At 39.8% G+C, this 27,650-nt stretch overlaps 2 protein-coding genes across 3 annotated transcripts in view; one reads left to right on the top strand and one right to left on the bottom strand.

The window, feature by feature from the left end:
* ZNF292 (zinc finger protein 292) overlaps positions 1–13,372 on the top strand; it is a 31,531-nt gene extending 18,159 nt beyond the window's left edge. For both annotated transcript variants that reach the window (XM_082216868.1, XM_082216869.1), the window contains 4 exons: positions 532–734; positions 2,305–2,441; positions 3,642–3,783; positions 5,302–13,372. In XM_082216868.1, the coding sequence (XP_082072994.1) occupies positions 532–734; positions 2,305–2,441; positions 3,642–3,783; positions 5,302–12,447 (7,628 nt within the window). In that variant the 3' untranslated portion in view covers positions 12,448–13,372. The remainder of the gene's footprint in view (positions 1–531; positions 735–2,304; positions 2,442–3,641; positions 3,784–5,301) is intronic.
* Positions 13,373–19,046: 5,674 nt separating this feature from the next.
* Positions 19,047–27,428, bottom strand: GJB7 (gap junction protein beta 7). The gene is made up of 2 exons (XM_082216924.1): positions 27,277–27,428; positions 19,047–20,686 (listed from the first exon to the last, which is right to left on the bottom strand). Exon 2 carries the CDS (start codon positions 20,656–20,658, stop codon positions 19,864–19,866), a length of 795 nt encoding a protein of 264 aa, XP_082073050.1. The 5' UTR covers positions 20,659–20,686; positions 27,277–27,428; the 3' UTR covers positions 19,047–19,863.
* Positions 27,429–27,650: the final 222 nt, after the last annotated feature.

Genomic DNA, 27,650 nt, shown 5'->3' with positions numbered 1-27,650 from the left:
CATTAAGAAGGTTGTTCAGCCCCCTCTCCCCTCATTATAACTTGTGTTCTCTGAAGTAAACTATGTTGAAATACAAATAATATTACTGCAAAAAAGGTAATCTCACTTATTTCCCATACCATAATTAAGAAAAGTTGGTATATCGTAGGGTTTGTTCAGAAGTTGTCCCTGAGAAGGAATCAAGGTAGAATTTGGGTTTATGAACACCCTTGCCCATGTTTCTACTTCTCTTTTCTTGATAACTGGTGACAGAACAGGAGCTTCTATACTCTTATGGTGAGAGGGATTGAGGAGGGAATGTACAGCAGTGAAATCATGTCCAAACTCTTAACCACATTGATGATCAGAGGGAAGAATTGAAGCTCTGGCTTGCTTTTTTAAAATTGAAATAGGTTTACTGTAGTCAAGTTTGGCCCTTTCAAAATCCTTCTAACAGTTAGTGCCTTTGCCTTTCATGATAAATACTGGTATGTAGACCTGTGTTAACACTTACTGCATGGTGAGCTAACAATATGTCTAATTGTCTTTCAGTGAATCAGTTTTTAACCTTTGAAGGCCCTATGCTACTGGATGTGCGCATTAAGCATTTGATGAAAACCAAGCAGTTAACTCAAGCAACTGCCCTGGCAAAAGTGTGCTCTGACAATCCAGAAATCAGCAGCAAAGGCAGTTTTAAGCAAACCTATCTAGTCTGCCTTTGTTCTGGGTCACCAAATGAAAAGCTAATGCAGGAGGTAAGTATGTTTTAGAAATATGCCTTGTGACTTTCTCAAAACATCAGTAATAAGAGTATTGGGAAACATGGTTCAGAAGTGCATGTTGTAACATTCTCTGAAGAAAGAATTACTTGTGTTCAAGAACAGTTAAGCTTGAGTCAGTGCAAACTGTAAGGTATAAAACATCTTGGGCCAGATTCAACTACCCCATTCATGGAAGCTAGCACAAGGACTCCACCTAGCTCAATGGAGCTTTCCCCCTCTCTTCCCCTGTACCTGCCCCATATCCTCCCTGGAGAGTTGGGAGAACCCCCAGAACAGCATGGCAGGGAGGAGAAGGAAGATTGTTCCATCTGGCAAGCTGAAATGCTCTCATTGGTGGTATATTGAATTCCACCCATTAACTCTTATCCCTTAAAAAAAGAATTGTTGAAGTGTTTGCCATATTTTATTATATGGGGGTCTATTCGTTAATGTATAGTACCCATTATTTGGATACAATGGCTTTTAAATTGGAACAATTGGGCATAGAAAGGTTAGGAGGGGATTCATGATTTTAAATAATTCTGGGAGATTAAGGTTTTCAGGGAAGCTCTTAAGACAAGGGGTAATTAAATATTCTCAGTGGTAAGTCTTTGAAACATTCATATCTGTTAGACCCTCTTTGGCAGTAATCAGAAAGGAACTGACAGCCTTGTTCAAGCTTTTGAAGAGAAATGACAGAATGACTCCATTTGGCATTAATATATTTTAAAATGCCCTTCCTCTTTCACACTACCTGGTGAATGCTAAGCTTTTGACCACCTTCAAATCCTCTAACCATGGCTGGCATTGACCTCAGCGCAGATGCACTGCTGCAGCATTGTTAAAGTTGAAAAGGGTTAGAAGAAAGGGATTCTAGTACTGTATAAGGAAAGGAAGGCAGTTCATGAACTTGCTGAAGCCCAGAGGTCACAATCTCTTAACCAAAATTAAGTCCTTTGATTCCTGGAGTCCGTTCACTTAGATTATTTTATATTTGGGAATGATTTGTCCAGGTCCTTACAAACATAGGGTAGGATTTCCCTAACAAGACCTATCAGCAGAAGCCCTGCACAAAACATTTTGCTTGCACAGTGGGGCTTTTCCCCTCCGCCCACCCATGTGTGTTGGCAAGGCGAATCCCCAGAACAGTACTCAGAAGGTGGAGAGGTGAGTGGTTATTCTGTTTGGCAAACGGAAATGCTTGCACTGACAGAAGGATCAGAAGAGTGTGACGTTAAATTCCTCCCATAAACTAATAAAACATATACATAGAGACTTAAGTATTTTTGTCTGTGTTAGCAGTATTTTTAGTCTCTCTGGATAAGTGTAATAGAAGATGCTGGTGTATAAATTTAAGAGATCATTGAGATGATTTATGTAATGTATAAGCTGTACAAATTAGATTTTTTTTCTTTTTGAGAAATAATCATGGTTTTTACATAGACTATCAATGTTTAAAGCAATTGCTTAAACTGCTGATATGTACTATGCATGTTTTGATGTAATCGGATTTAATATTTTAACTGAAAACAAATTACTTAATCTTTTTTTCCTCACTCTTCAGATTGCAGATATAGACTGCAAAGATGCTTTAGAAATGATCTGTAATCTAGAATCTGAAGGAGATGAAAAGAGTGCTCTTATTTTATGTGCAGCATTTTTATCTCGTCAACTGCAGCAGGGAGAGATGTATTGTGCATGGTAGGTTTGAATCCTTTGAACTATGTTAGTTAGAATATATTATACAGCAAATATACAAATGGAGTAATGGAACAGAAATATTATAAAATTGAGTATTTTGTCATAACTTGTGATAGCTAGTGCCATTGGTGTCTGCAATTTATCCTAATTAAGGATCGGATAGCAGATCAAATATTACAAAGCAACCGTAGTTTTATCTCTGTAGGAACCAAATTCTACAGCTCTTAGTAGACTGGTGTAATAGAAGTTAAGTTAATATATCTAAAATACTTACCTCATCATTGTGAGATTTTATTGTACCAGTACATTTCCAAGTACTATGCAGTGAAATGACTAGTAGACTGTTCCTTGTGAACATAAACCAGAGCATATTTAACGCTGAAACGTGCATCCTTACCATTTATATCCGTATAAGATAGATATTGAGTGGGAAAACATAATACTTGGAATAAAATGCTTAGTCGTGAAAATGTTAGCACATTTAACATTCAGGATTTTTCTGTAAATTTTATTAAAATAAGATTTCAATCACTAGAATGATGGATTGTAAATCACTCTTTGTTTTATGCTGCCCAAGATGCATTAAGCAAGCCAATTTCCCCATCTCAAGTATTCAGAAAGAATGACTTGCTTTCCATGTGTCCAGGCATAGTTTAGTCAAACAGTTTTCTTATATAAATAGAAGTGTACTTCATTTTAAATGTACTGTAATGTTTCTCCTGTTTTTGGCCAAAATATAATGCAGGTAGGCTGCCTCTGAAGCTATTATTTTTCTTTGTATTCCAACTGTTTCCAAAATTTCCCAATAAGTAGAAGCTGCAGGGAATTCCCAAGGTGCCATACTAGCAATTGTTTACCTTAATTTGTAGGGCATGGGGCTGCCACCTCTGTTGCATTGATTGCCAACTCCCAACCCCCTCCCTTCACCCCTGCCCACTTGCTACCCCTGCCAACACAATACCCTCCCCATTGTGAATCCCCATCCTTCCACATCTCTCACAGCTCGCCCCAATCCATTGTGAGAGGGTGAGAAGATGAGAAAGTATTTCATCGCATTCTGCCAGAAGGAAGTGTGCATTTTGAAATTCCCACTTCCTTCCAGGAGCAGTGGAAAAAGGAGAGAAAGACACACACCCCCTTCTAGTGACTATAGTGTTTCAATGTTAGTATAGCTTTAACTTTGTAAATCTCAATTTTCAGGGAACTGACACTCTTCTGGAGCAAACTACAGCAAAGGGTAGAGCCTTCTGTACAAATATATCTAGAGAGATGTCGTCAACTTTCTGTGTTAACAAAGACAGTATACCACATTTTCTTCCTAATTAAAGTAATCAATTCAGAGGTAAGGATGTGCAGTAAGGTTATTTGTGATGCTGTGAATTGAAAATCCACTTGGTAGTGACTTGCAAAGTATAGTGCACCTACCTCATGAAAATACAGTTCTTCACACTTCCAACTATGGTATCTGCATGCGTAAACTAGCAGTCAGAAGTTCCTGTGAAGCATAATTTCCTCTTGTCTCAGAGAATGCTGGCATGACAGTGTGCACTTTGCACTCAGTATCTCTGGCTGCCAAAAATGTCCAAAACACTAACCATTTGCTTAGAACATCTTTTAAAGAAAGGGAGGGAGGATGAGCCCATCTGTGGGAGAGAGCTTTTGATTGCTTTTGACCATTCTAGATGGCCTTGACTCCTACATCAGTTTTATGAAGTAGAAAGATTGCATTGGGTACAATACAGCCAAATTTTGCTCACTCTGTTTCAATACCATCCTGGGTAAAGTATTTATTTTCCCATTAGGGCCAGTAAACCAGGTTACAAATAAAAACAGCTCAAAACTTAGAAGTCAACAGCTAAACAAAATAAAGGAAAAAAAGTCAAATGCAGAGCAGCACCAAAACAACCTCCAACTGTTAAAAAGCAAACATCAAAATACAGCAAGAAACCAGGCCAGCATGAAATCAAGACCAAAGGAACAATGAAATAATAAAACAATTGTAACAGAACAGCCTATAGTATGGAGGTAATACAAGTATAGGGGAGATAGTTCCACATCCTGTTGTTTCAGGATGATGTGGGCAAGTGGAAGTTCTTCCAGGGAATAGGTCTTAGTAGGTCAGTTGTATTCCTTAGTTTGGAACCTTAGTTTGCTTGACTCTGCCTTAAATTGTATAGTGATGTCTGCCCAAGAGTTGCTAAAGATACTAGGTTGGATCCAGAGAAGAGGACATTTGCACAAGTAGATTTTCTTCATCTGTCCTTCACATGAAAAGCTACATGATACTGCTGTCTGATTTCAGCTCATTCATTCCCATTCTAGCATCTCATCTTCCAGCCATCAGAAACATTTTATTTGATGGATGCAGGTAGCTGCAATTTGGGTTGGGAAATTCTTTTCATTCAAACATCCTTATGCTTACGTTTCTCTGGATACAACCCAGAGATATTTGAGAATGGCATTTATATGTAATAGCTCTGATAAATGTTGAGCCTTGCGGGACACAGCTGAATTAAGGACAAAGAAGTTGCTCTTTTCTCCAGTATTATTTTTTGTGCTTCTATATATTGTAAGGCAGTTGCTTGTTTCACTTAATAATTATGGGTTTTTTCAAGAGTTTGTAACAAGACCACATTAATCAAAAACTGAATTCTATAACTGTTCCTGGAAGAAGTGATTAATTTTGACAAAATGTAGACCATTATCCATTTAATGCAAAAATAAGGGTTTTTTAATTGTATGTTTAATGTTCAGATGTAAGGGAAAGAGTTTGAATAATCATTTATAGAATTTACTGAAATCAATTGTAAGCATTACATAATGTTTTCAATTACTTTTTAATTTGTCTCCTCTTTTACAGATCGATGCTGCTGGACTTGCAACGTGCATTGAACTTTGTGTGAAAGCATTGCGTTTGGAAGCCAGTGAGAATACAGAGGTCAAGATTTCCATTTGCAAGACTATATCTTGTTTGTTGCCTGATGATTTGGAGGTTAAACGTGCTTGTCAACTGAGTGAATTTCTCCTCGAGCCAAATGTGGATGCATACTATGCTGTTGAAATGCTATATAATCAGCCTGACCAGAAATATGATGAAGAAAACCTTCCAATACCAAATTCATTACGCTGTGAGCTCTTACTTGTATTAAAAACTCAATGGCCTTTCGATCCAGAATTTTGGGACTGGAAAATGCTAAAACGTCAGTGTCTTGCATTGATGGGAGAAGAGGCATCAATTGTATCATCAATAGATGAGCTGAATGACAGTGAAATGCATGAAAAAGCAGAGGACTGCCAAGATGAAAACAAAGAAACTTTAGTGAATGGACTTTCTGGATGTTTTGATGAAGCTACAAACTTACTTAGAAGCATTAGAGATAAAAAGCAGAAAAACCGAGAAATAAAGAAACTGAGAGAGCGAGGGTTCATATCTGCTAGATTCAGGAACTGGCAAGCATACATGCAATATTGTGTGCTGTGTGACAAAGAATTCCTTGGACATAGAATAGTAAGGCATGCACAGAAACACTACAAGGATGGAATCTATAGTTGCCCGATATGTGCACAGAATTTTAATTCTAAAGAAACATTTGTTCCGCATGTCACACTACACGTTAAAAAGTCTAGTAAAGAGAGACTGGCTGCAATGAAACCACTGAGAAAATTAGGAAGACCACCTAAAACAGCAACCACTGGTGTGAACAAGAAGAACAATACTGTAGTTAAGCAGGAACAACGGCACATAAAAAAGAACAGCCTTTATGCAGCAGACTTCATTGTTTTTAATGATAATGATGGTTCTGATGATGAAAATTTTGAAAAAGACAAACCTTACATTCCAGAGATAACACCAGTTGAGAAACCATTGCCTGTCAATGAGTTTACATGTCCTGTTAGCTTGTGTAAGAAAGGCTTTAAATACTTTAAAAATTTAATTGCACATGTGAAAGGTCATAAAGACAATGAAGAAGCTAAACGGTTTCTTGAAATGCAGAGCAAAAAAGTCATTTGCCAGTACTGTAGACGCCATTTTGTAAGTGTTACCCACCTCAATGATCATTTACAAATGCATTGTGGCAGCAAACCCTACATCTGTATCCAGATGAAATGTAAATCTAGCTTTAATAGTTATGCTGAACTTTTGAGTCATCGGAAAGAGCACCCACTCTTCAAGGCAAAGTGTATGTTTCCGAAATGTGGGAGAGTGTTTTCAGAAGCATACTTACTTTATGATCATGAAGCACAGCACTATAATACCTTCACCTGCAAATTTGCAGGTTGTGGAAAAGTTTACCGCTCCCAAAATGAATTAGAAAAGCATATTGAAGACCATACTAAATCATCTGAAAAAATACAGCTGTCTGATGGTGAGAATAATTCTTCCCAACCTTTAGAAGAAAATGAGAATGCTGAAGAAATCCATCCAAAAGAAACATTTGTTCTACCACCTGAAAATGGTATAAATATCTGTGCCAAAGCAGAAAATTATGTCTCGGATCAGTTCAAAGATGAATCTCTCAGGACCGAGGGAACAAAAATGCCAGCTAGTGTACTGGAACAGATTAATTCCATCTCTGTAGAAAGTGTGGAGCAACCTATACCTGCTCCTCCTGCAAAGGCAGAACCGGTAGCTGTGGCCAGCAGTGTTTTGATGCCTCTTCTAGGCCAAAGAATTAGAGAAAACATGGCAAGAAAAGGTAAATTACCTGCTTTGAGTAGTAAAATAGATACTGGTGCATCTGTAGTCCAACAGTTATGCCCAGCAGTTGAAGATACTTGTAATGATCTTGCAGTGTTCCAGGAAGGAAAGGAACATGACTGTGTTGGTGAGTCCCAAACAGTTTCCATGCATTCAGTTAAACTTGAACCTGAAGTTCTTGCATCAAAAAGCCCTGAAAAAGAGATAAGTCTTATGTCCTTCATGCCGAATCAAGTAGGCTGTCAAAATTTACTCTCTCCCAAACTTCCCATGGAAGAGAACATTAAGACTGCTCCCAATTTTTATAATTTGCCTCTAAAGACTTTAGAAGGGATTGCACTTGCTCCAACCCAGAGCAGCCTCGGCACTCCTTTTGTTCCAGTCATACCACTGGCCGCTCCAGTTCAGAAGTTCACTTGCCAAGTTGATGGATGTACTCGAGTCTACAATTCTTGCCAAAGCATTGGCAAACATATGAAGACAGCCCATCCTGATCAATATGCTGCATTTAAGATGCAGCGCAAGAATAAAAGGAGTAAAAAAACAAGCAGTTTGCAAAACCTGTCAAATGATAGCAAAATTGTTTATTTTTTACCATCACAAGTATCTACTCCCACTAGTGATGCTTTTCTTCAACAAGCCAAGACCACTTCAAATCCCCCTTGTACAAGCCAACTGCAGCAGCTGTCTAACGCCCTTTTTCCAACACGTCTGGAAAGTATGACTAATTCCCTATTACCCAACATGGAAAATGTTATAAATATAGGTCTATCATCCCATATTAAAAGTGAAACAGAGAATACATTAGGCGCACAATTGGGAAGTTTGTCCAGTGCAACTTTACCTTCACAGCTGGACGAACTAGAAAAACCAGTTATGCCTCTGAACATTGACAGTGGTTCAGATCCTTTCCTTCCTTTACCTTCAGAAAGTGGTCCAATTTCTCTCTTTCCTTCTCTTGCTGATAATGGTCCGAGTTCTGTTTTCTCACAAATGGAGAACAATACCAGTCACTTTTCCTCCCTAGAAGGAAACAATAACTCTGCTTTTACAAAAGAGGAAAGTGTTGATGTGCTCTTCCCTTCACAGGTAAATAATGAGAGTAACTTCAGTGAAACCACTCCGCAACTCCTTGTTTCAGAAAAAGTGAAAAAGGTTCGTAGGCGAGATCCAGATGGAAAAGAAAAGAAGCCAAAGCGTAACAAGCGGGCAAAATGGCCAGCAATAATCAGGGATGGCAAATTTATTTGTAGTCGATGTTATAGGGTTTTTTCTAATCCTAGATCACTTGGTGGCCACCTGTCTAAACGCTCCTATTGTAAGCCCCTAGATGAATCGGAAATTTCTCATGAAGCTCTACAGCTTAATGGACAATCTTCTCTTCTTGCCAGTATGATTCTTTCTTCAAATGCATTGAGCTTACAGCAGCAACAGGAGCCAACTTTTAATCCAGAAGTGTGTTTTAAAGAGCCATCATTCCTTCAGCTGCTGGCTACTGAAAATCGGTCAACTGCTTTTTTCCAGAACTTGTTTCCACGGACTAATACGACTACCTTCAATGCAAACGAAAATGAAGAAGGAAATGAAATTATCAAACAGGCCTTGGAAACTGCAGGCATTCCAAGTACTTTTGATTCTACAGAAATATTACCACATGTAATTACAACTAGCTGTATCACTGGTACTACTGAAATAAATGCAACAGTTTTGCCAAATCCAGGTGTGTCACCTTCGTTACCAACTACCTTGCTATCAGACCAAAACAGAACAATTAACACCAAAATTTCCTCAGTAGAAGAATGCAACAGCTTACCAGTATTTCCAGATGACTTAATACTTAAGACTATTGAAAACGGCTTATGTTCCAACTTGGTTTCTAATTCTACTGCCACAGCACATAATTTTGGAAATAATACTTCACGTATTTCAGTCATAAGCAGCATCAAAAATTCAGAATTGAGTAACTTAAAGAAAAAGGGGGTCGGTGGTTCGAAGAAAAAGAAGAAAGCTGCTGCTGACATTTCACAGAACTTAGTAATTAATGATTTGTCAACATTGGGGCTTCTAGCCAGAAATGCTGAAGAAAATGTGCAAATATCGACAGAGAATCTCCAGTCAAATGTATTGACAAAATATGAGTCTCACGTGTTAATGGAAAATCTTACACAAAAACTGAGCAATGTGGACAGCGAATTAATTGCCAGTGTCAAAGAGAACCTTAATACTAGTCATGACACTCATGAAGAAACAGTTTGCTTATCAGTGAAATCTGAAAATGACAACTCTCAGGTCACTCTAGATTCCTGCATTCAGGAAAATTCCAATTTGGAGATTTCAGAGCAGAATGTAATTGAAAACTTTGAGAAGACCCTTGAAATAATTAAAACAGCTATGAACTCTCAGATGGTAGAAGTTAAAATGGAAAACCAGGAAGTGTCGATTGAGTCATTGCAGAGTCAGCAAATCAGTACTCCTGAGTGTACATCAGAAAACCCTTCACAAACTGTTCAGCCATCCAACCTTGCGCAACACATAGCAGACATACAGAATGTCACCCTTGATAAAATTAGCCCTTCTAAGTATGACACCTCTCACAAAGATGATATTCAGATTATGGAAATATTAGAAGGGTTGAAAAAGCTGAAGTTAGAAAGTGAAACTTCAAGTCAAGTGTTTGACAGTATAATTCATTGTCTTCCAGCAGATTCACTACCACAGATTCTTGTTCCATTTGTAACAACTGAGAGCACTTCTCCTGTCCAGCCACCTTCAGAAACGCATAATCGGTTCAGTGAAAAAGCCCATAAACCTTTTATGTGCCAGGCCCCAAGCTGCAGTTACAGTGCTATGACCAAGGATGCATTATTTAAACACTACAGCAAAATACATCAATACACTGCAGAAATGATACTGGAAATTAAGAAACACCAGTTGAAATATGCACCCTTTAAATGTGTTGTAGCTACCTGTCCAAAAACATTTACAAGAAATTCTAACCTCCGGGCTCACTGTCAGCTGGTACATCACTTTACAACAGAGGAAATGGTAAAACTAAAACTAAAAAGACCCTATGGGAGAAGATCCCAAAACAAAACTGCAAACCTAACACCAAGGCCTGTTGAACTAAAGAGTATACCTTGTGTGCTAATGGAAAGTGCACAGGAAGCACAATTGACTAAAGATCTTGAAATAAAGAAAGAAGCATGTATAGAATCTGTGAAAGTGCCAGAAATAGTGGTGCCAGAGAGAGTGATCCCAGAGGAGGTGGTGCCAGAAAGTACGCCAGATGTTTCTGAAAAAATGGAAAAACCTCCACAAGTGGTTACCATTCCTCCTGAACTTTATAATGTTGCCACACTAAAAAACATACAGGTACAACCCAAAGTACGCAAAATTAGAAGACACAGGAAAGAAAAAGAGGAGAAAAAACACCCCAAACCAGCATGTAAAACTTTAGAACTTCCTACTAGTTATAGTCCCTACAGACCTTACAGATGTGTACATCAAGGTTGTTTTGCTGCTTTTACAATACAGCAGAATTTGATTCTTCATTATCAAGCTGTACACAAATCTGATCTGCCCTCCTTCTCTGTGGAAGGAGAAGAAGAAAGTGAGCCGAGTAAAGATGAGGAGTTTTGTAAAGAAGAAGACTGTGATGAAACTGAAACAAATGTAGTTGTAAAAGAATTCAGATGTGAGGTGAGAAATTGCTCAAGGATATTTCAGGAAGTCACTAGTCTTATTCAGCACTACATGAAGCTTCATGAAATGACTCCTGAGGAAATTGGAAGCATGAAGTCAGCCTTGGATGTTGGAAGATTCCCTTGTGATCAGTCTGAATGTAAATCATCCTTTGCAATGTATATTAATTATATTACTCATTTAGAAGTGGATCATGGAATAAAGATAAAACAAACAAAAACAGAGGATGGCATGTACAAGTGTGATTGTGAAGGCTGTGATCGTATTTATGCAACAAGGTCTAATCTCCTACGACATATTTTTAATAAGCATAATGACAGGCATAAAGATCATCTGATAAGACCTAGGCGATTCTTGACACCAGGTCAGGAAAATATTTCAAGTAAGGCTAATCAGGAAAAAAACATGAAAACTAAGCATAAAGGATTAAAATATAGGGCAGGAAAGCATGGAAACAAAATATCAATTAGGACTAAGCGAAGGAAACTTATAATTGTAGAAAACAAGAACTCAAAAATGGGCCAGATCCTTGAAAATAAGGCATATACTTTGAAATGTGGAAAGTATGTGTACTCAATAAAGAGTAGGCATGATGCTTTATCTGAATGTTCAAACACTTTGGTCACACAATATCCATGTATGATAGAAGGCTGTTCGTCAGTTGTCACAAGTGAAAATAATATAATTAGACATTATAAATGTCACAAGTTGTCTAAAGCATATACTTCAAAACACAGAAATATCCTAATTGTCTCAAACAAACATCCTGATTCATTGGAGAAAGAAGTATCTTCACAAAACGAGGCAATTGAGGACAAAACATGTGATGCAGAATTGCAGCCACATTTGTCTGAAACCCCTGAGGACTTGAGAGCCTCTACACCAGTGGCACAAAAAGAACCTGAGAAGAGTGAGAAGGATGAAGTGGATGAGCTTGCAGAAATGTTCATTACCAAACTTGTTAATGAGGACCTCACAAGTTCAGAGAATCACGGAAAGCCTTCTTCTGATGTAAATAATGACTGCCAAGAAACTAGTTCTTTCCTTTCGGAAAAGCAAAACGTAAATGGTAACTTAAAAAGAGCAAACAAAGAAAAAAATCCTCAGATTAAAAAGCGGAAAGTTGAGAAACAGGAAGAAATCTTGGCTGTTGAAGTAAGTAGTGTGCGGAGAGAGGAGGAAACTGCTGTCGCTGTTCAAACTGCTGAAGAGCAATCCGCATCTTTTGACTGGAGTTCATTTAAGCCTATGGGATTTGAAGTATCTTTCCTCAAGTTCCTTGAAGAGTCTGCAGTGAAGCAAAAGAAACCTACAGATAGAGCCTGCAATAGCTGTGGAACGAGAAAAGGTTCTCATTCAAACTCAAGAAAATCTAATGACAAGTCCTCGTTTGCAAGAACACGATCATGTTCTGAAAGTGAAATCTATGTACAGTTTGCTAACCCATCACAATTTCAGTGTAGCGGTACTGTAAAAATAGTTTTAGATAAGACTTTTAAAAATTGCACTGAGCTTGTGTTGAAGCAGCTTCAGGAAATGAAACCTATTGTCAGTCTGATAAGACTTGATGGACATTTGGAGAAAAATCCAGAGGTTACAAAATAATCGGGTAATATGTGTGGACTCTATGTTCTGATGATTCATGTCTAAACATGACCTGTACTGCATTTTTTTTTTTTTTTAGTAGGAAGCCATTGAGCATGAGACTATTTCTTAAGGTTTTCTGTTGAAGTGATTTAACCTAGCAAAATCATGACAGTTGTCATGTAAATTTCTTTGTTTTTATCCCTATGGGACTTGGAACAGAATCATTGTTTCAGTTTTGTAAATAATTGATCAGAACCTCAATTTTTTATCAGATTTTTGTCCTTTTCCATGACTCAAATATTTGTGTATTGTCTGTGGTATTTTTCACTGGGTCACAGCTCATATATAACAGTACTTTTTATTTGTAGATACATTTTTGTATATATTTATTATTGTAAATCATTTGCTGCTGTTAGCAGTCTGTAAGTCTGAAATATTAAATGACACGTTTATATTCAGAATTTTAATTTGTAACTAAGTGATCCAGTTTTTAAAATATTCTTTTAAACTTTTTAAAGTAACAACTAGGTAAGTCTACCATATCCAGTTTCATTTTGCATAAAATGTGTGTACAGGAGAAGAGATTGATCAGATCACACTTAATTGGTTAAAATACATACTGACACAGTTGTGTTTGTAACTTGAAACATCCAATATCTTTGGATGGTATTCATATGTACTTAACTCAAACTTTTTCCTATAACTGCATTTGCATTGCTTTTAATTGGATCAAAATTCTTCCACTTCCATACTATAATGGAAATGTAAATTTTAAATAGTTTGCTGACACTGAAGATTTTAAACAACATTTTGGTATTGAATAACCCATCGTGAATGTGATAGAAAATTAGTAGTGTGGAGCAGTGTATATTTTTGAGGTGGTGATTTGTGAAGTAGCCCAGTATTGCCTTAAATAAAATCACATTTCATTTCTTGTTTTATACATGTTATCTTACAAAGGTCCTTTTTGTTTTTGAAATTTAGATTTATTTATAGGGTAGCATCTACAACACAGCTTTGGAAACAATCTTTTTTAATGAATGCATTTTTACACTACTTGTTTTGATATTACCACCTTGGTATCTTTTTTGTAAAATATATACTATAACATCATTAGAAACACAATATTTGCTTTTTCAATGGAAGATGAGAGTTTGTGCTCTTCCGAGTATAATTACACAGATTTCTTAATAGATGACAGCCTCTCTTCTCATTCACAGTTACAGTAGAAAACGTAAGTTTCCTTCTGCTTTTTTAAGAATTAAGTTTCCTTGTCATTTGAAGTTTACATTACATGCACGCAAAGATACTACTAGCACATCAGGTTGATCCAGGATAGTATTAAGGCAGAGAGACCACTTTCCCATCCACCATATTGAACTTCGCTCAAGATGGCCCTGCTTCTGAGGCATCAAACAAATGACTTCAGGCTCTGCCTTGTATCTCAAAAACGTCTTTCCCGGCAGCAGAGCAAGGGAGCAGTAGGTGAGAAAGAGGAATTAATGATGAGCTGGTGTAGCATAGACTTACTCCTTTACTTGGCACCACGTTGAGACAGATTATTAGCAACCCAGTACTTGCCATCATGGTAGCAGTAAAGATTTGTATTTGAGCTCAAAATACTTGTTCCTACTAAATGTTTTATGTCACCAAGGTCAAAATAGAAGTGTGATACTGCCATAATAAAGAGTACATGTACACACAAGCCAGAAAAAATAAGCACAACTTCCTTTTCATATATAAATATATGGCTGATGCAGCTGGAAAAGGACTGAATTTTGATGGGTCAAATGGATTCTCTTACTGATTGTTAGACTTCAGCGAAGCCTATAGTAGATAAAACTGACTAATTTATCTTCTGCAGGTTATCCCTATTGCATATTTCACTTGATAAGTTGAATTTGAATGTCAAGTATGGATAACATATCTGTTTATAATTTTAAAATGTCTGTTAAAGGAACAAATATGCAACAGTAACCACTTTTTCCCCCTACCCCCCGGGTTGTGCCCGGACTCTTCAAGAAGCATTGTTTGGTCACCATACTTCTCTCACTCTTGCTTCATGAAAATACTTGAGGGATTAAAAGGAGGAAGAGGCAAACATGAAAGGAGAGGCCCTCCTTTTTTCTTGTTTTGTCCCTCCACAGCAGAGTTGGTAATATGCCCCTCCAGATACTTTTGGTACTCCCAACATTTATGAAACCTAGCCAGCTCCAGTGATTAGAGGTAATGGAATCTGTAGGTGAACAACATCTGAAGGGGTTCAAGTTCCTCATTCCCAAGAAGTTCTCTCAGGCTTTTTTTATGCTGTGTGATCTAGAAAAGGGTAAGAACATGAGAGGTTCCTGGATCAGGTCAGTAGCCCATCTAGTCCATCCTATTATTGCAGTGGCCAATTATTAGATGCCCATAGGAAGCATACAAGGTAGACCTGAGCACAATAGCACTCCCCTGCAGTTTCCAGCAACTGGTATTCAGAAGCATTCTGCTTCTGATTATGGAGATGGAACATAGCCTTCATGGCTAGTAGCCATTGATAGCCTTATTTTCCATGATTTTGTCTAGACCTTTTTCAAAACCATGCAAATTGGTGGTCATCACTTCCTCCTATGGGAGTGAATTCCATAGCTTAACTATGAAGAAGTACTTTGTTCTGAATTCTCCCAACCTTCAGCTTTGTTGGATGTCCACCCTATTCCTGTGGGAAGCCCAAAGAAAGGACAAAGCTTTATGAGATGGGGAGAAAAACGCCTCTGCCCACTTTCTCCATGTCATGCATAATAATTCCATGCATTTCATTTCTCCTCTTACATGGCCTTTCTCTTAACTGAAAAGTCTGAAGTAATGCAACCTTTCCTTATCCGCTTGATAATTTTGGATGCCCTTTTCTGAACCTTTTCTAATTATAATATCACCCTCAGGAGGTTATGGACTCTCCTTCTTTGGAGGTTTCTAAGCAGAGGTTGGATGGCCATCTGACATGGATGCTTTAGTTGAGATTCCTGCATTGCAGGGGTTTGGACTAGATGACCTTTGGGTCCCTTCCAACTCTACAATTCTATGATTCTATCTTGTTTTCAGGAGACCAGAGCTGTATGCAGTATTCCAAATGTTGTCATACCACAGATTTGTATAATGTAACGGTATTGGTAATTTTAGTCTTATTTCCTTTCCTAATGATCTGTAGCATGGGATTTTTTTCTACAACTGCACATTGGATTGCCGCATTCTGGCTACCTACTATGACCCAGTCACTGCCAGTTCAAACCCCATAAATGTATATGTGCAATTAAGATACTTTGCTCCTTTTGTCACCTTACACTTCTTTACATTGAATGACATTGGGCATTTTACCATCCGTTCCATTTGGAGAGGTCCTTTGGAGCTCTTCACAGCCCCTTTTTGTTTTAATGACCATGAATGATTTTGTATCTGGCAGATCTGGCCACCTCACTGCTCACCCCCAACCCAGACCAAGCGCAGGTGTGTTTAAGACGATGGGACACAAAATTGCACTTGTGGACAACTTATGAATGGCAATTTGCCTGACAACCCTTTCTCCCCGCCCCCTCTCATCACAGTTCTTTTGTAGAACCCAACAAATTGTCCAGCATAGGGCATGAATGCCCTTCCCCATCCTTCTGCAAATAGGAATCCCTCTTGGTTACCCTCTGAGCCCTGCTCTCACTGTCACTGGCCTAACACCCACCCTTAATAACAATCATTCCATCATAGTTGATGTATCTTCATTCAGGAGCCCCCCCCCCCAGTTTTTGAAAAGCAATCTATTCTGGGGGGGGGGGTGAGTTATCTGTTCATTAGGCAGTTAGAAAGACGTTAGCCCTCGGAAGAGTTGGGAAAATTGATACATAAGTCAGAGGCCTTGCTTGTTAGGAAATTGTATGGGTGCAGACCCCCAAACCCACTTTTGCCCTCAGCTATTGGATATAGTATGTTGGTGTCTGTGTTCCCTTCCAAAACATCATGTAGGAAAAGGCCCACAGACATGGCAAATAAGATAGGCTTGAATACAATTAGAGTGGGGAAAATGCAAATCTTTTTCACTTTAATAAACAGTAGTTTTTTTAAAAAATACAAAACTGAAGTCAGCGTTCACATGGAAATAACTTTAATATGTTTCCTTATTTCATATTTTATTTCAGCAAAAATTGCTTTGATCTAAATCTGCTGACATCACACTGTTGCTCAGAAAAAGTGGGAGCAACTTGCCAGCTAGCATTTAGTATTCTGGGGTGTGTTAAGCTTATTTCTGTAAAAATATGTCATGAGAATTGTATATGTTTGCTTTGTAACAAAAAGGTAATTGATTTAATAGCCTTCAACAGTGACCTTTTTTGTTCTTTGACATTTTCTCATGTCAAATCCTCATGCAGTGCTTTCAGATGAGCTTTACCAGAGCCATAGCTTAGTGGTTGAGCATGCAAGAAGGTCACAGGTTTGATCCCCAAAACCTCTGGATGGAGCTGGGAATGCTCTTTGTCTGAACCCCTGGAGAACTACGGCCAGTCAGGATGGATAATATTGAGCTAGACGAAGCAATGGTCAGGCTAGTTATAAGGCAGCATTCTGTGTTCTTGTGCCCTTGGATAAACTACTTGTAACACCACAAATCACCAATAGCTTATGTGTTCTAAATCTTGGTGGATGTTAGATTTAGCTGCCTTATTTTATTCCAGACACATCATTTTGGATTTCAAGCCAAACATATTGGGAAACTTTAGCATTTGATTCTCCTCAGTGTGTTTATGCTCTTTTTCTGCCCAGAGTGGCTTACAAAAATGAAATCAAAACACAGACAATTAAAATCCAAGAAAACAAAAATGGCAGCAAAATTAACTTACAAAATTAATGAGAACAAGTTTTCAGATTCTAACGGGTGAAGTGGGAATTGATCACAAAGAGCCCATCAAAGAAAGAAGATCTTTTAACAGTCAAGATTAATATTGTGGGAGTCAGCATCATAGCTGTCAAATTTTCCCTTTTCTTGCGAGGAATCCGATTTGGAATAAGGGAATTGCCCTTTAAAAAAGGGAAACAGCTATGGTCAGCATTCCTTTAAATGCTTTTGACCCAAATCATTTTGGGTGTTTAATGATAAGAAGCAGCACTTAGAAGTGAGCTCAGAAACTAATGAAACCAGTTCAGTTCAGCCAAAATTGGAATTATATCCTGCATTTTAAGGGCTATGCTCCTGCTCACTCCACTAACCAACCCGCTGCCATTCCTCCCACATTAATACAGAGCTCCCCCTTCCCATCCCATGCAACTACTAAGCTGGCTTTTCACATACCCAATCCTATTTCTGAAGCCACTTTGCTCTTCTGTTTTCACCTTCACCTCCATGTCCCCCCACATTTTGTGCAACCTTTCCTTGCACACTAACCACCCCCATGGTTAACTCCTGCATCTTCTTACTCCCGAACATTGCAACTACTAAGCATCCTTTTCACCTTCTGCCCAGCTATGAAGCCACCATCTCTTCCTATTCTTCAGACCTTTTCATGCCCCTGCTTTCATCTTCAACCCTATTCACATGCCTCGTCCTCTTTTTTTTTCTGCAACCCCTTTCGTACCCCCGTTACATTTCCCCTTTTCCACCCTCTTTTTTTCAACTCTCCTACACAGATCACTGCTATTTCCCTATCTCCTTTACAGTGGTACCTCAGGTTAAGAACTTGATTCGTTCTGCAGGTGCGTTCTTAACCTGAAACTGTTCTTAACCTGAAGCACCACTTTAGCTAATGGGGCCTCCTGCTGCCGCAGATGAGGAATAGAAGAGGGAGAAGTTTAAAACAGAAAAAAACCCCGCCCCTTACAGTGTTGCTCCCTTCTTGCTGTACTCAGTGGCAGAGGTTTGAGTAAAGTAGGGGTGGAGTTACACTGAGGGGTGTTCTTTTAAAAAACAAACAAACCAGTTTTAACATAGAGAAATGAGCAGGGATGGGTACAACGCAAAAGTTAATGCAAAAAAGTAGCACAAAACAGTGTTTTCCAACTTCCTTCTCACTGTACAGTGGTGCCTCGCAAGACGAAATTAATCCGTTCCACGAGTCTCTTCGTCTTGCGGTTTTTTCGTCTTGCGAAGCACAGCTATTAGCGGCTATTAATGGCTTAGCGGCTTTAAGAAAAAGGAAACAAACTCGCAAGAACTCGCAAGACGTTTCATCTTGCGAAGCAAGCCCATAGGGAAATTCGTCTTGCGGAATGACTCAAAACGGAAAACTCTTTCGTCTTGCACGTTTTTCATCTTGCGAGGCATTCGTCTTGTGAGGTACCACTGTACTCTAATATTGTTTCAAACTGCCCTTTAACCCCTGCCTTCTCTACTCAAACCTTTGCCATCGTTTAAAATCGCCACTAAGTTTCTCTCCATCCCTGCTTTATTCAAACCTCTGCTGTTCTTTAAAACTGTTATTTTACTCTGTGCCCTTTAGTGTTTAAAACCACCATTTCCCCCCCTCTTTGCGTCCCTCCCTCCTCTCCCCATGCCATAGCTACTGCTGTGGTGCAACAGTTCCTTTTTGCTCCCTTTCGCTACTCCAACTTGATGCAAATCCAAGACTGTGATGAAACACAACCAATCCTCCAATGGGGGCTGCGTGATGACAATCTTATTTATTTGCATTTATTTTTGTAGGAAAATAGAAACCTAGTTTTAGGGTGCTTCCAGACAGGTATTTAATGTAGTATTTATTATGTACTGCTTAATAATATTTTTACAAAAATGAAGTGGTTAACACGAGATATAAGTAGAAATAACAATGACATGTAAAAAAAAATACACAATAGCGTTCATATGAGCAACTAAGTAGAAACAGAATTAAACTATCTCATAAGTAAAATGGGGCAGTACATGAGGCAAGAAGCTTCAGTTGCAAATGCAGTGTGTCAGTACAGGGATGGACCTGAGAATGGTAACCGGAGTCTCACACAGTTGAGGCTAGTAAGTTACTATAACCAGCCAATGGCAGGGTTGCCTTAATGGGTAAGGTCTTGTCTTTGGGGCTTGAATCTTATGATGTCCATGTATAAGTGGAACAGTTATTATCTCATGACCCCTCCAAAATCTATTTCAGATAGATGGGAGACCAGAGCAGATCTAGAGGACACCTGGGGGAGAAGGGGAAAGCCGATTACTCTACTTACACAATCTTGGATTTCACCCAATTAAATTGTCTTTTTAAACTGAATTGTTGTGCGAAAACATTCAAAGTGACTATTGAATTTACTGTTCTTTTCAGCATTCTCTATCATAAATATCAATATTTATACATCTTGAGGAAATGTCAGGTTTTGCATCTTAAACTTGGTGAACCTAAATAACTTCCAAGTCTGGAAAACACAGCCTGCTGATTAAAATCCCAAGCTGTCCTAAACTCATTAAAATGCATTTTAATTAACATTGTGTGCCTGTTATTCTTGCTGTTGGCTGGTGGGCAAGATTCTTCCATCTCCTTGGATACCGAAGATAGTGACTTCATCATTGCCCTGAAATAAGGTGGTTCCATTGTGATTCACAGAACTTGACTTTTTGTCTTCACGTTTGGATTCTTGAACTCTCTCGATGTAGCCTCTGAAACAACATTTGATGGAGTACTTGAAAACCAAATAGGTGAGTTCGATTACATTTAAGATGATGCACAAGGAGGACGTCACCACCACAATGTACAAGAAGACTTTTTTCTCTGTGGGCTTGGAGATGTAGCAATCAACGGTGTTGGGACATGGACTCATGTCACATTTCACAAGGCGGGGCACGTTGAATCCGCCGTACAGCTTGTAAAACAAAAAGAGGAAGCCGAGTTCAAATCCTGTTTTGGAAATGAGACTGATGAGATAGGTGCATAGCAACCCTCCATCCATGCTTCCTGGGTCCTTATACAACTTCTTTCTGTGTCTTTTTTCCCTGCTTTCTCGATAGGCGACGTGGAGAACAACAAGAAGGGATGGGGTGGAGACCATGATCAATTGTAAGGCCCAAAGCCTCACCTGGGAAACTGGGAAAAAGTAGTCAAAGCAGACATTTTCACAGCCAGGTTGCCTAATGTTACACTCAAACTCCTTCTGTTCATCCTTCCAGACTTGTTCTGCAGCCACAACGTAGACAAGGAGGCGGAAGATAAACACAATAGCCAACCAGATTCTGCCGATTCCAGTTGAGTATTTGTTCACCCCGCTTAGGACATCACGGAGGAATGACCAGCTCATTGCTTCCACTTCAGAAAGGGGAAAGGAACTGTAACAAAACAAATACACAAAATGAGAATGCCCTCACTTTATTTTTATTTACACAACACACAGGACATCCAAACTGAATTACATTACTCGTTAGATTGTAAAAGTGGTGTTCAATCCAATTGTACAATAACTCACGATTATAATTGGTTGTTCAGGGGGACCAAGTGCTGGATTTGAGTTTAAATTCCATCTGTAAACTGGAAATAACAAAACTTTCCTTAACTCCTCTCATTAGCTCCTCCCATTGGAATGTAGATGCCAAGGGTATTCTTAGGTGCTGGGAACAGTTCATTATCACCCCATACATGAATATATATATAAAACATACATGTAATATATATAACAGGGATGCGGGTGGCACTGTGGGTTAAACCACAGAGCCTAGGACTTGCCGATCAGAAGGTCGGCGGTTTGAATCCCCGTGACGGGGTGACCTCCCATTGCTCAGTCCCTGCTCCTGCCAACCTAGCAGTTCGAAAGCACGTCAAAGTGCAAGTAGATAAATAGGTAGCGCTCTGGCAGGAAGGTGAACAGCGTTTCCGTGCACTGCTCTGGTTCGCCAGAAGCGTCTTAGTCATGCTGGCCACATGACCCGGAAGCTGTACGCTGGCTCACTCGGCCAATAAAGCGAGATGAGCGCTGCAACCCCAGAGTCGGTCACAACTGGACCAACACTCGGGTAACGTATGAGGCAGTTCTTTTTGTCATGCATGATTTTAAAGAATAAAACCAAGTTCAGATTTGGGAGTTGTAGCCAATGCTAGTAGTCCCAATGACTTCAGTATCCACTCCTCCCCAGTGCCACCCCCAAAACTGCTCCATATGGTACCCCAACCCTCAAGAGCTGGCTTTGGAGGGTGCATGAGGTGCTGGAGGAGACAGAAGAGGAATCTGAAACTCTGTGGCATGCATGAAAGCACATGGTGCCATCAGAGCTGTAGCACTGGATAAAGCCCTCTTATTATTTTCTCATGTCCATGATTTCTTTGGTCATTCTAGATTTGACTAGTATGGTTACCTAGTTTCCAAACCAGTAGTCTTACTAAATTCCCCATCCCCAAGTATTTGCTTAGGCCAAACACACCGTGAAACGGTTGGACTTGTCAAAGGCTTCGGGGGTGTAGAGGGCAGGGCCAGGTCTGAGGGGCCCTACAAGTACTTGCGGGGATAATTATGATAATTATGAAAAGACTGATAGGGATGGTTAAGGTAGGCCTCCTTGTACTTCGGTTTACATAATACAGTGGTACCTCGGGTTACATGCGCTTCAGGTTATATACGCTTCAGGTTACAGACTCCGCTAACCCAGAAATAGTGCTTCAGGTTAAGAACTTTGCTTCAGGATAAGAACAGAAATTGGGTTGCAGCGGCGCAGTGGCAGCGGGAGACCCCATTAGCTAAAGTGGTGCTTCAGGTTAAGAACAGTTTCAGTTTAAGAACAAACCTCCGGAACGAATTAAGTACTTAACCCGAGGTACCACTGTATTTTATACTATTGTGTTCACGCTTGGAGATATTTTTGATGAAACGGTATATAAATCTGACTAAGTAAATGAAATAGGAATTTGATAGCATCATTAAGTGTCTACAGAATTGCTTGATGAGGACCTATTATTTACTATTCATTAATCTACTCCTGCTATCTGCTTTCATGTCATTTTCCATGTTTTCTCATAGCAAGAACTCCTTTCCATTATCAGACTTCCCAAAATATGAGCAAGTGAAATGGCTCACAGGTTCTAGCCTACAGCTCCTAGCATTAGCATGAGGGAACAAATGATCCTCTGGGTCCCTTCCGACTCTACAATTCTATGATTCTCCCATCCTTGCTGTATAGTCTGCAGAGTAGACCAACTTTCAGTTCCACAGTTTTGCTGAGAGGTGGCACTGTTCTCTCACTTTATCATTAGTCTGTGTTACTTTCTCTTGCTGTATCACAATAAAAGGCCCCAGAGCAGCATCTATGCTACTATAACACCTGTCAAGTCATGTACTCTGGAGTCAAGGCCTTGATTTAGAACAGATTGCTGCAAATAATAAGGGAGAAACAGATACAAGGAGAGAGCGCATCATGGCAGGAGGCATAAAGCCCCTCACACGCGGAGGCCCTTTGCATCAGTGGAGTGGAAACTTTCTAAATCTTATTTATAATCAATTAAACGTAAAGCACAGATGGAGCCTGGATATATAGCCAGCCAGGCAGATCCAAAGAACTTAATTAAGTCAAGGAACCATTTCTCTTCTAGTTACTCCTTAAGTTGAACTTTAATTATCCGTTGTCATGCCTGCCTGGATAGCTCAGTTGGTTAAGAGTGTGGTCTGATAATGCCAAGGTTACAGGCTTGATCCCTGTGTGGGACAGCTGCCTATTCCTGCATTGCAGGGGGTTGGACTAGATGACCCTCAGGGTCCCTTCAAATTCTACAATTCTGTGATTTTACACACTCTCTAGGCTGTGGATACTTGAAAAAGAAAAAGGCGGTTCTATTAAAGTGATTGGACAAGATTCTAACAATGATTCACAGAACATCACAGGCACTCCGTTGTTTTAACCCTGCCTCCTGCCAACTTTAGCTCCCCAGGGTTGTGAAAGCTACTCATAAGGATTGAGGAAGAACCTTTAGATAAGGATGGAGGAGATACTGATCCCAGGGCACATGCACAGTGAAATTGTTAGGTGTGCCTTCTGCTAAGAGAAATGAGCAAGCTGCTGGTGGAAAGCAATAGGGTAGGAGTGGCTAACCTGTGGTCCTGCAGGTGTTGTTGACCTGCAAGTCCCATCAGACCCAGTCAGCATGGGCAAAGGTCAGGGATGAAGGATGTTCAGCAACATCTGGAGGGCCAAAGATTAGCCTCCCCTATGGAATACATCCATGAATACAGGTCTCTCTCTCCCCCCCCCATTTTTTAAATAAATCTCATGGTGGGGGGGAATTCAGTGAAGAAGAGGAGCAGGTCAATGCAGGACATTATTATTATTATTATTATTATTATTATTATTATTATTATTTCAATCAGCTGCAAGGTTTGCACCTTTTAAATAAACTACCTGCTTGCATCCAAAGTAGCCTGTTCATGGAAGGCAATATAGGCTGTGTACATGTGATATTTGATTCTAGATTCAATAGCAATTGGGTAGTTATTTATTCTACACAGTCCACACACAATCTAGATATATTGCATGTTTTTTTGCTCCTGAAAAGTGGGTTCATAGAATCGTAGAACTGGAAGAGACCATGAGGGTCATCAAGTCCAACTGCCTGCAATGCAGGAATCTTTTGTGCCCAATGTGGGGCTGGAACCCACAAGCCTACGATTAAGAGTTACATGCTCTACCAACTGCGCTATCCTTTCCCAAAAGTTCATTGCAGATTGATTCTGCATTACCCCATAGTGCGCCCATTTGAAAATGGATGCAGGCAGTCCCTGCAATTGGTGTGTATGTGTATCCACACCCGTCCAATGTCGTGGTGGGTATGCTGAGATTACAGTCATCATGTGCCTTCTTTATGCATCTGGGGCATGTGCAGAGTGGGAAAGGCATGGATAACCTAATCAAGGGGAGGGTTTTTTAATGTGTATTAGGTAACCACAACCACACTTGTGGTTCTAGTAGCAGGATCTAGTAGCCTGTTGAGGAGGAGCGTGAACAATTGCAGATTGAGGAAAAAAACATTTTTAAAATGCTACGCTACAAACAGGTTAGCGTGTGCACAGCTGTAGACTGCATCACTTCCATGCATACATTTCTGTAGAAGATCATTTCTTTATCATTGGTTTATTTATTACATTTTTATTATCATGACCTTCCTCCAGAACACATTGGCTACCCTCACCTGGTTTGGCCAGCCAGTCAAAGCCATTCCCAGGGTGTGACCGCTGTCGCATGCTGACAGCTTCTAGGAGCCACAGGTGAGAGCCGAGTGCAAAGTGGGGGTCAAAGGTGGGCAAACGACCCCAAGAGGAGCATGACATGTCCCCCATCAGAGGTACTACCCCTCCCCTAACACCCCATACCCCCTTTGGAAGCATACAGTGGCATGAGAACATTGCCATCTTGGCTAGTAGCCATTGACTCCTTAGACCTATGGAACTGTGAATCAAAAACAGCACTGTCCACCAAAATGGGAGAACACTGACAGGTAACATGGAGTTAAACATGAAATATTCCACAGCAGCTGCCGCTCCCATCATATGAAGAAATGTAAGTAGACATGTCATTTGATGGAGGCTCTGGAGACTGCTTTACTCTTTACGGGTGATCATGTTTGCCACAGGTACTGTTGCAACACACAACGCAGGGAACACTGGTCACATTCCAGGGGCATGTCTCAGACTGGGGCACCGAGTGGGTCTTTTCCTTTCTCAGCACAGCAACATTGCAAGCAAGGGAGTGGCTGCTGCATCTGTGCTTGTCTAGCCTGGCGGTGAAAAGGTGAAGCATGTGTGCCACAGGGATATACAATACCCTCATTAGGGTTAAGGACATAACAGACCATTCCTGTGAGTTCTTGTATGAGCAAAGCAGCTTGTAAGATCAGGTGTTGTGACAGAATTCTGCAGATTAGCCTTCCCTTTCTCCTAAAAATTTAAAAACTACTGCCATGTAACATGGAGAGAAATCCAGCAAAAATCAACACTTTTCTGCCTACACATCTTTGCCCTTTCCCCCCAGCGTGTCCCCTCTGTACGTGATGGCTATATACACACACCTAAAGCACATTGAAAGGGCATAGCTTCCCCCAAAGAATTCTGGGAAATGTAGTTTAAGGGTGCTTGGAATTGTAGTTATTTGAGGGGTGAACTACAGTTCTCGGGATTCCTTGGGGGGAAGCGATGCGCTTTAAATGTATACACGAGAGAGAACTGAAACATTGAACGCTTTCATATATGTTATTACCTTAACCTCAATCTTTTCATAATTATCAGTTGTGAAATTCCATCCTGCTAGTACTTAATGCTAATTCTTAGGAGAAGCTACAAGAACCACTTAATAAGCTAGATTCAGTTAGGTAGCCGTGTTGGTCTGACATAGTAAAAAAAAATAATTTAAAAAAAAATAAAAAATTGTCGAGGAGCACCTTATAGACCAACTAAGTTTGTTCTGAAAGAAGTGTGCATGCACACTAAAGCTTATACCAGAACAAACTTAGTTGGTCTATAAGATGCTACTGGAAAATTTATTTTATTTTATTTCCACTTAAAAAGCTGTTCAGTGCAATGTCTTGTCAGGAATTAATTGTCTTTATATTTTATAATGGCCTTTAATGATCATGTACATTGTGAAGTCCCGTTTGCTTTAAGGCAGGCATGTCCAAAGTCAATTTTGGGGGCCTGATCCCGCCCACCAGTTGGTTTAATCTGGCCCCTGTGGCAGTTTATCTCCTGGGGTAAAATCCTAAATTTTCCACCTACAAAATCGGCCCTCACGCATGTTTACTTCATCAAATCTGGCCCTCTTTGAAAAAAGTTTGGGCACCCCTACTTAAGGAAACTATCCCCTTGGGTAGTTCAGTAGGTTCATCATCAAGAGAACTCCAGCAGATGCAAGTTCTCCTACCACAGTGCAGGAACAGCTTATCTTTCTACCATCTTCCCTCCTAAATCATTTCCAAAGGCACAAAAGCTCTACCCCACATTGCAAGGGCCCATGCCTTGGGAGAGGGGCATTTCACACCAGCCTTCAACAGGGGATTCACATCAGACTCTTCATCTTAGACATCCTTTGCCAACCAGAGGATTTGGTGCCACAACTTCCAGTGCTGGTCAGACACCAGATTGGTGAAGGCTAATTCTCACCTATTCCTTCTTAGATCTGCCCTCCTATTGCCTTAGTTTTACGTTTGCCTTATTTCTCTTTCGCTTCCTTCTCATTCTCCTTGTTAAAAAAAGCTGACACGGTGACCTAAGGCAGGGTGTGACCCACCCTAGGTAAGGTTGGTGGTGATGCACTTGTAATTCTAAGTGACATGGCCCCTATTAAATTTGCTCCTACAATACAGGATTAGCCTTTTTAATTCTCACTTTGTCTCTTTATGCTTAAAAAAAAAGTTTTTATTGAAATATTTTCATGGATGACAAAGGTACATATAGCAATGCTGCAAGTAGATTTCCTGCACATTCTTGGCTACAACTACTAATTCTCATCATATTTTCTGGTTAGTTGAATTGGAAATATTTTTTTTCTTTTGGTGAGAGTTAATAGAGTGTAAAGAGAGTCCCCAGAGTAATCAATAAGCAAGTGGTCGTGTTTACAAACGTTAACACTTTTTAACAACCAGCACAGTAAAAAATGGAGAAGGACCGGGATCCAAGCTTTAAGTCCCTCGCAACTGACCATTACAGAACGACAGGTCTTCTTGCTACTTATGATAGCAAAACATCCACCCACCCACTTCCACAACAGCTCCCCCCCCCGACTCGTATTCCATGAGCATTTGTACATTTCTGAGCAAAACACTTTTGCTTGGCTGTATTCTGTTGCTGCTGATGCTGCACTTAAGATTTTAAAAAGCTGCTATACTTCCATCCTATTTAAAAAGAACACACATATACGCACACTTTATCATAAGTGGAAAACAGACTTACCTTGTAGAGCAGCAGATGGCTGTCAAAAAAAAGCACGCAGCAGGTTTCTGGTACCATTAAAAATTAATCATTTGCTTTCCCAGAAACGGAGTTTTACAGCGTCAAGCGTTGAAAATGGAGTATGATGGTTTCCTAGGCAGTGTAACCTAAACAGGTGTAACCTGATCATTTGTTCAGGCATACTATTCAAATGAGGGTGTCTAGAGGAGTATCAGGGTAAATAGAAACTAAGAACAAATGCTTTAAGCCATATATTGCTGCTGTGCTGTATGTATGTACGTACACACACACATATATACACAGTACATTCAGATTCCCAAGACTGATGTATAATTTGAAAATTCTCATCAGACAGCATGGTATAGTGGATTGTG

The sequence above is a fragment of the Podarcis vaucheri genome (genome assembly GCF_965113315.1).
Source record: "Podarcis vaucheri genome assembly, chromosome: 3".
Classification (NCBI taxonomy): Eukaryota; Metazoa; Chordata; class Lepidosauria; order Squamata; family Lacertidae; genus Podarcis; species Podarcis vaucheri.
This window is presented reverse-complemented; position numbering and strand designations above follow the sequence as displayed.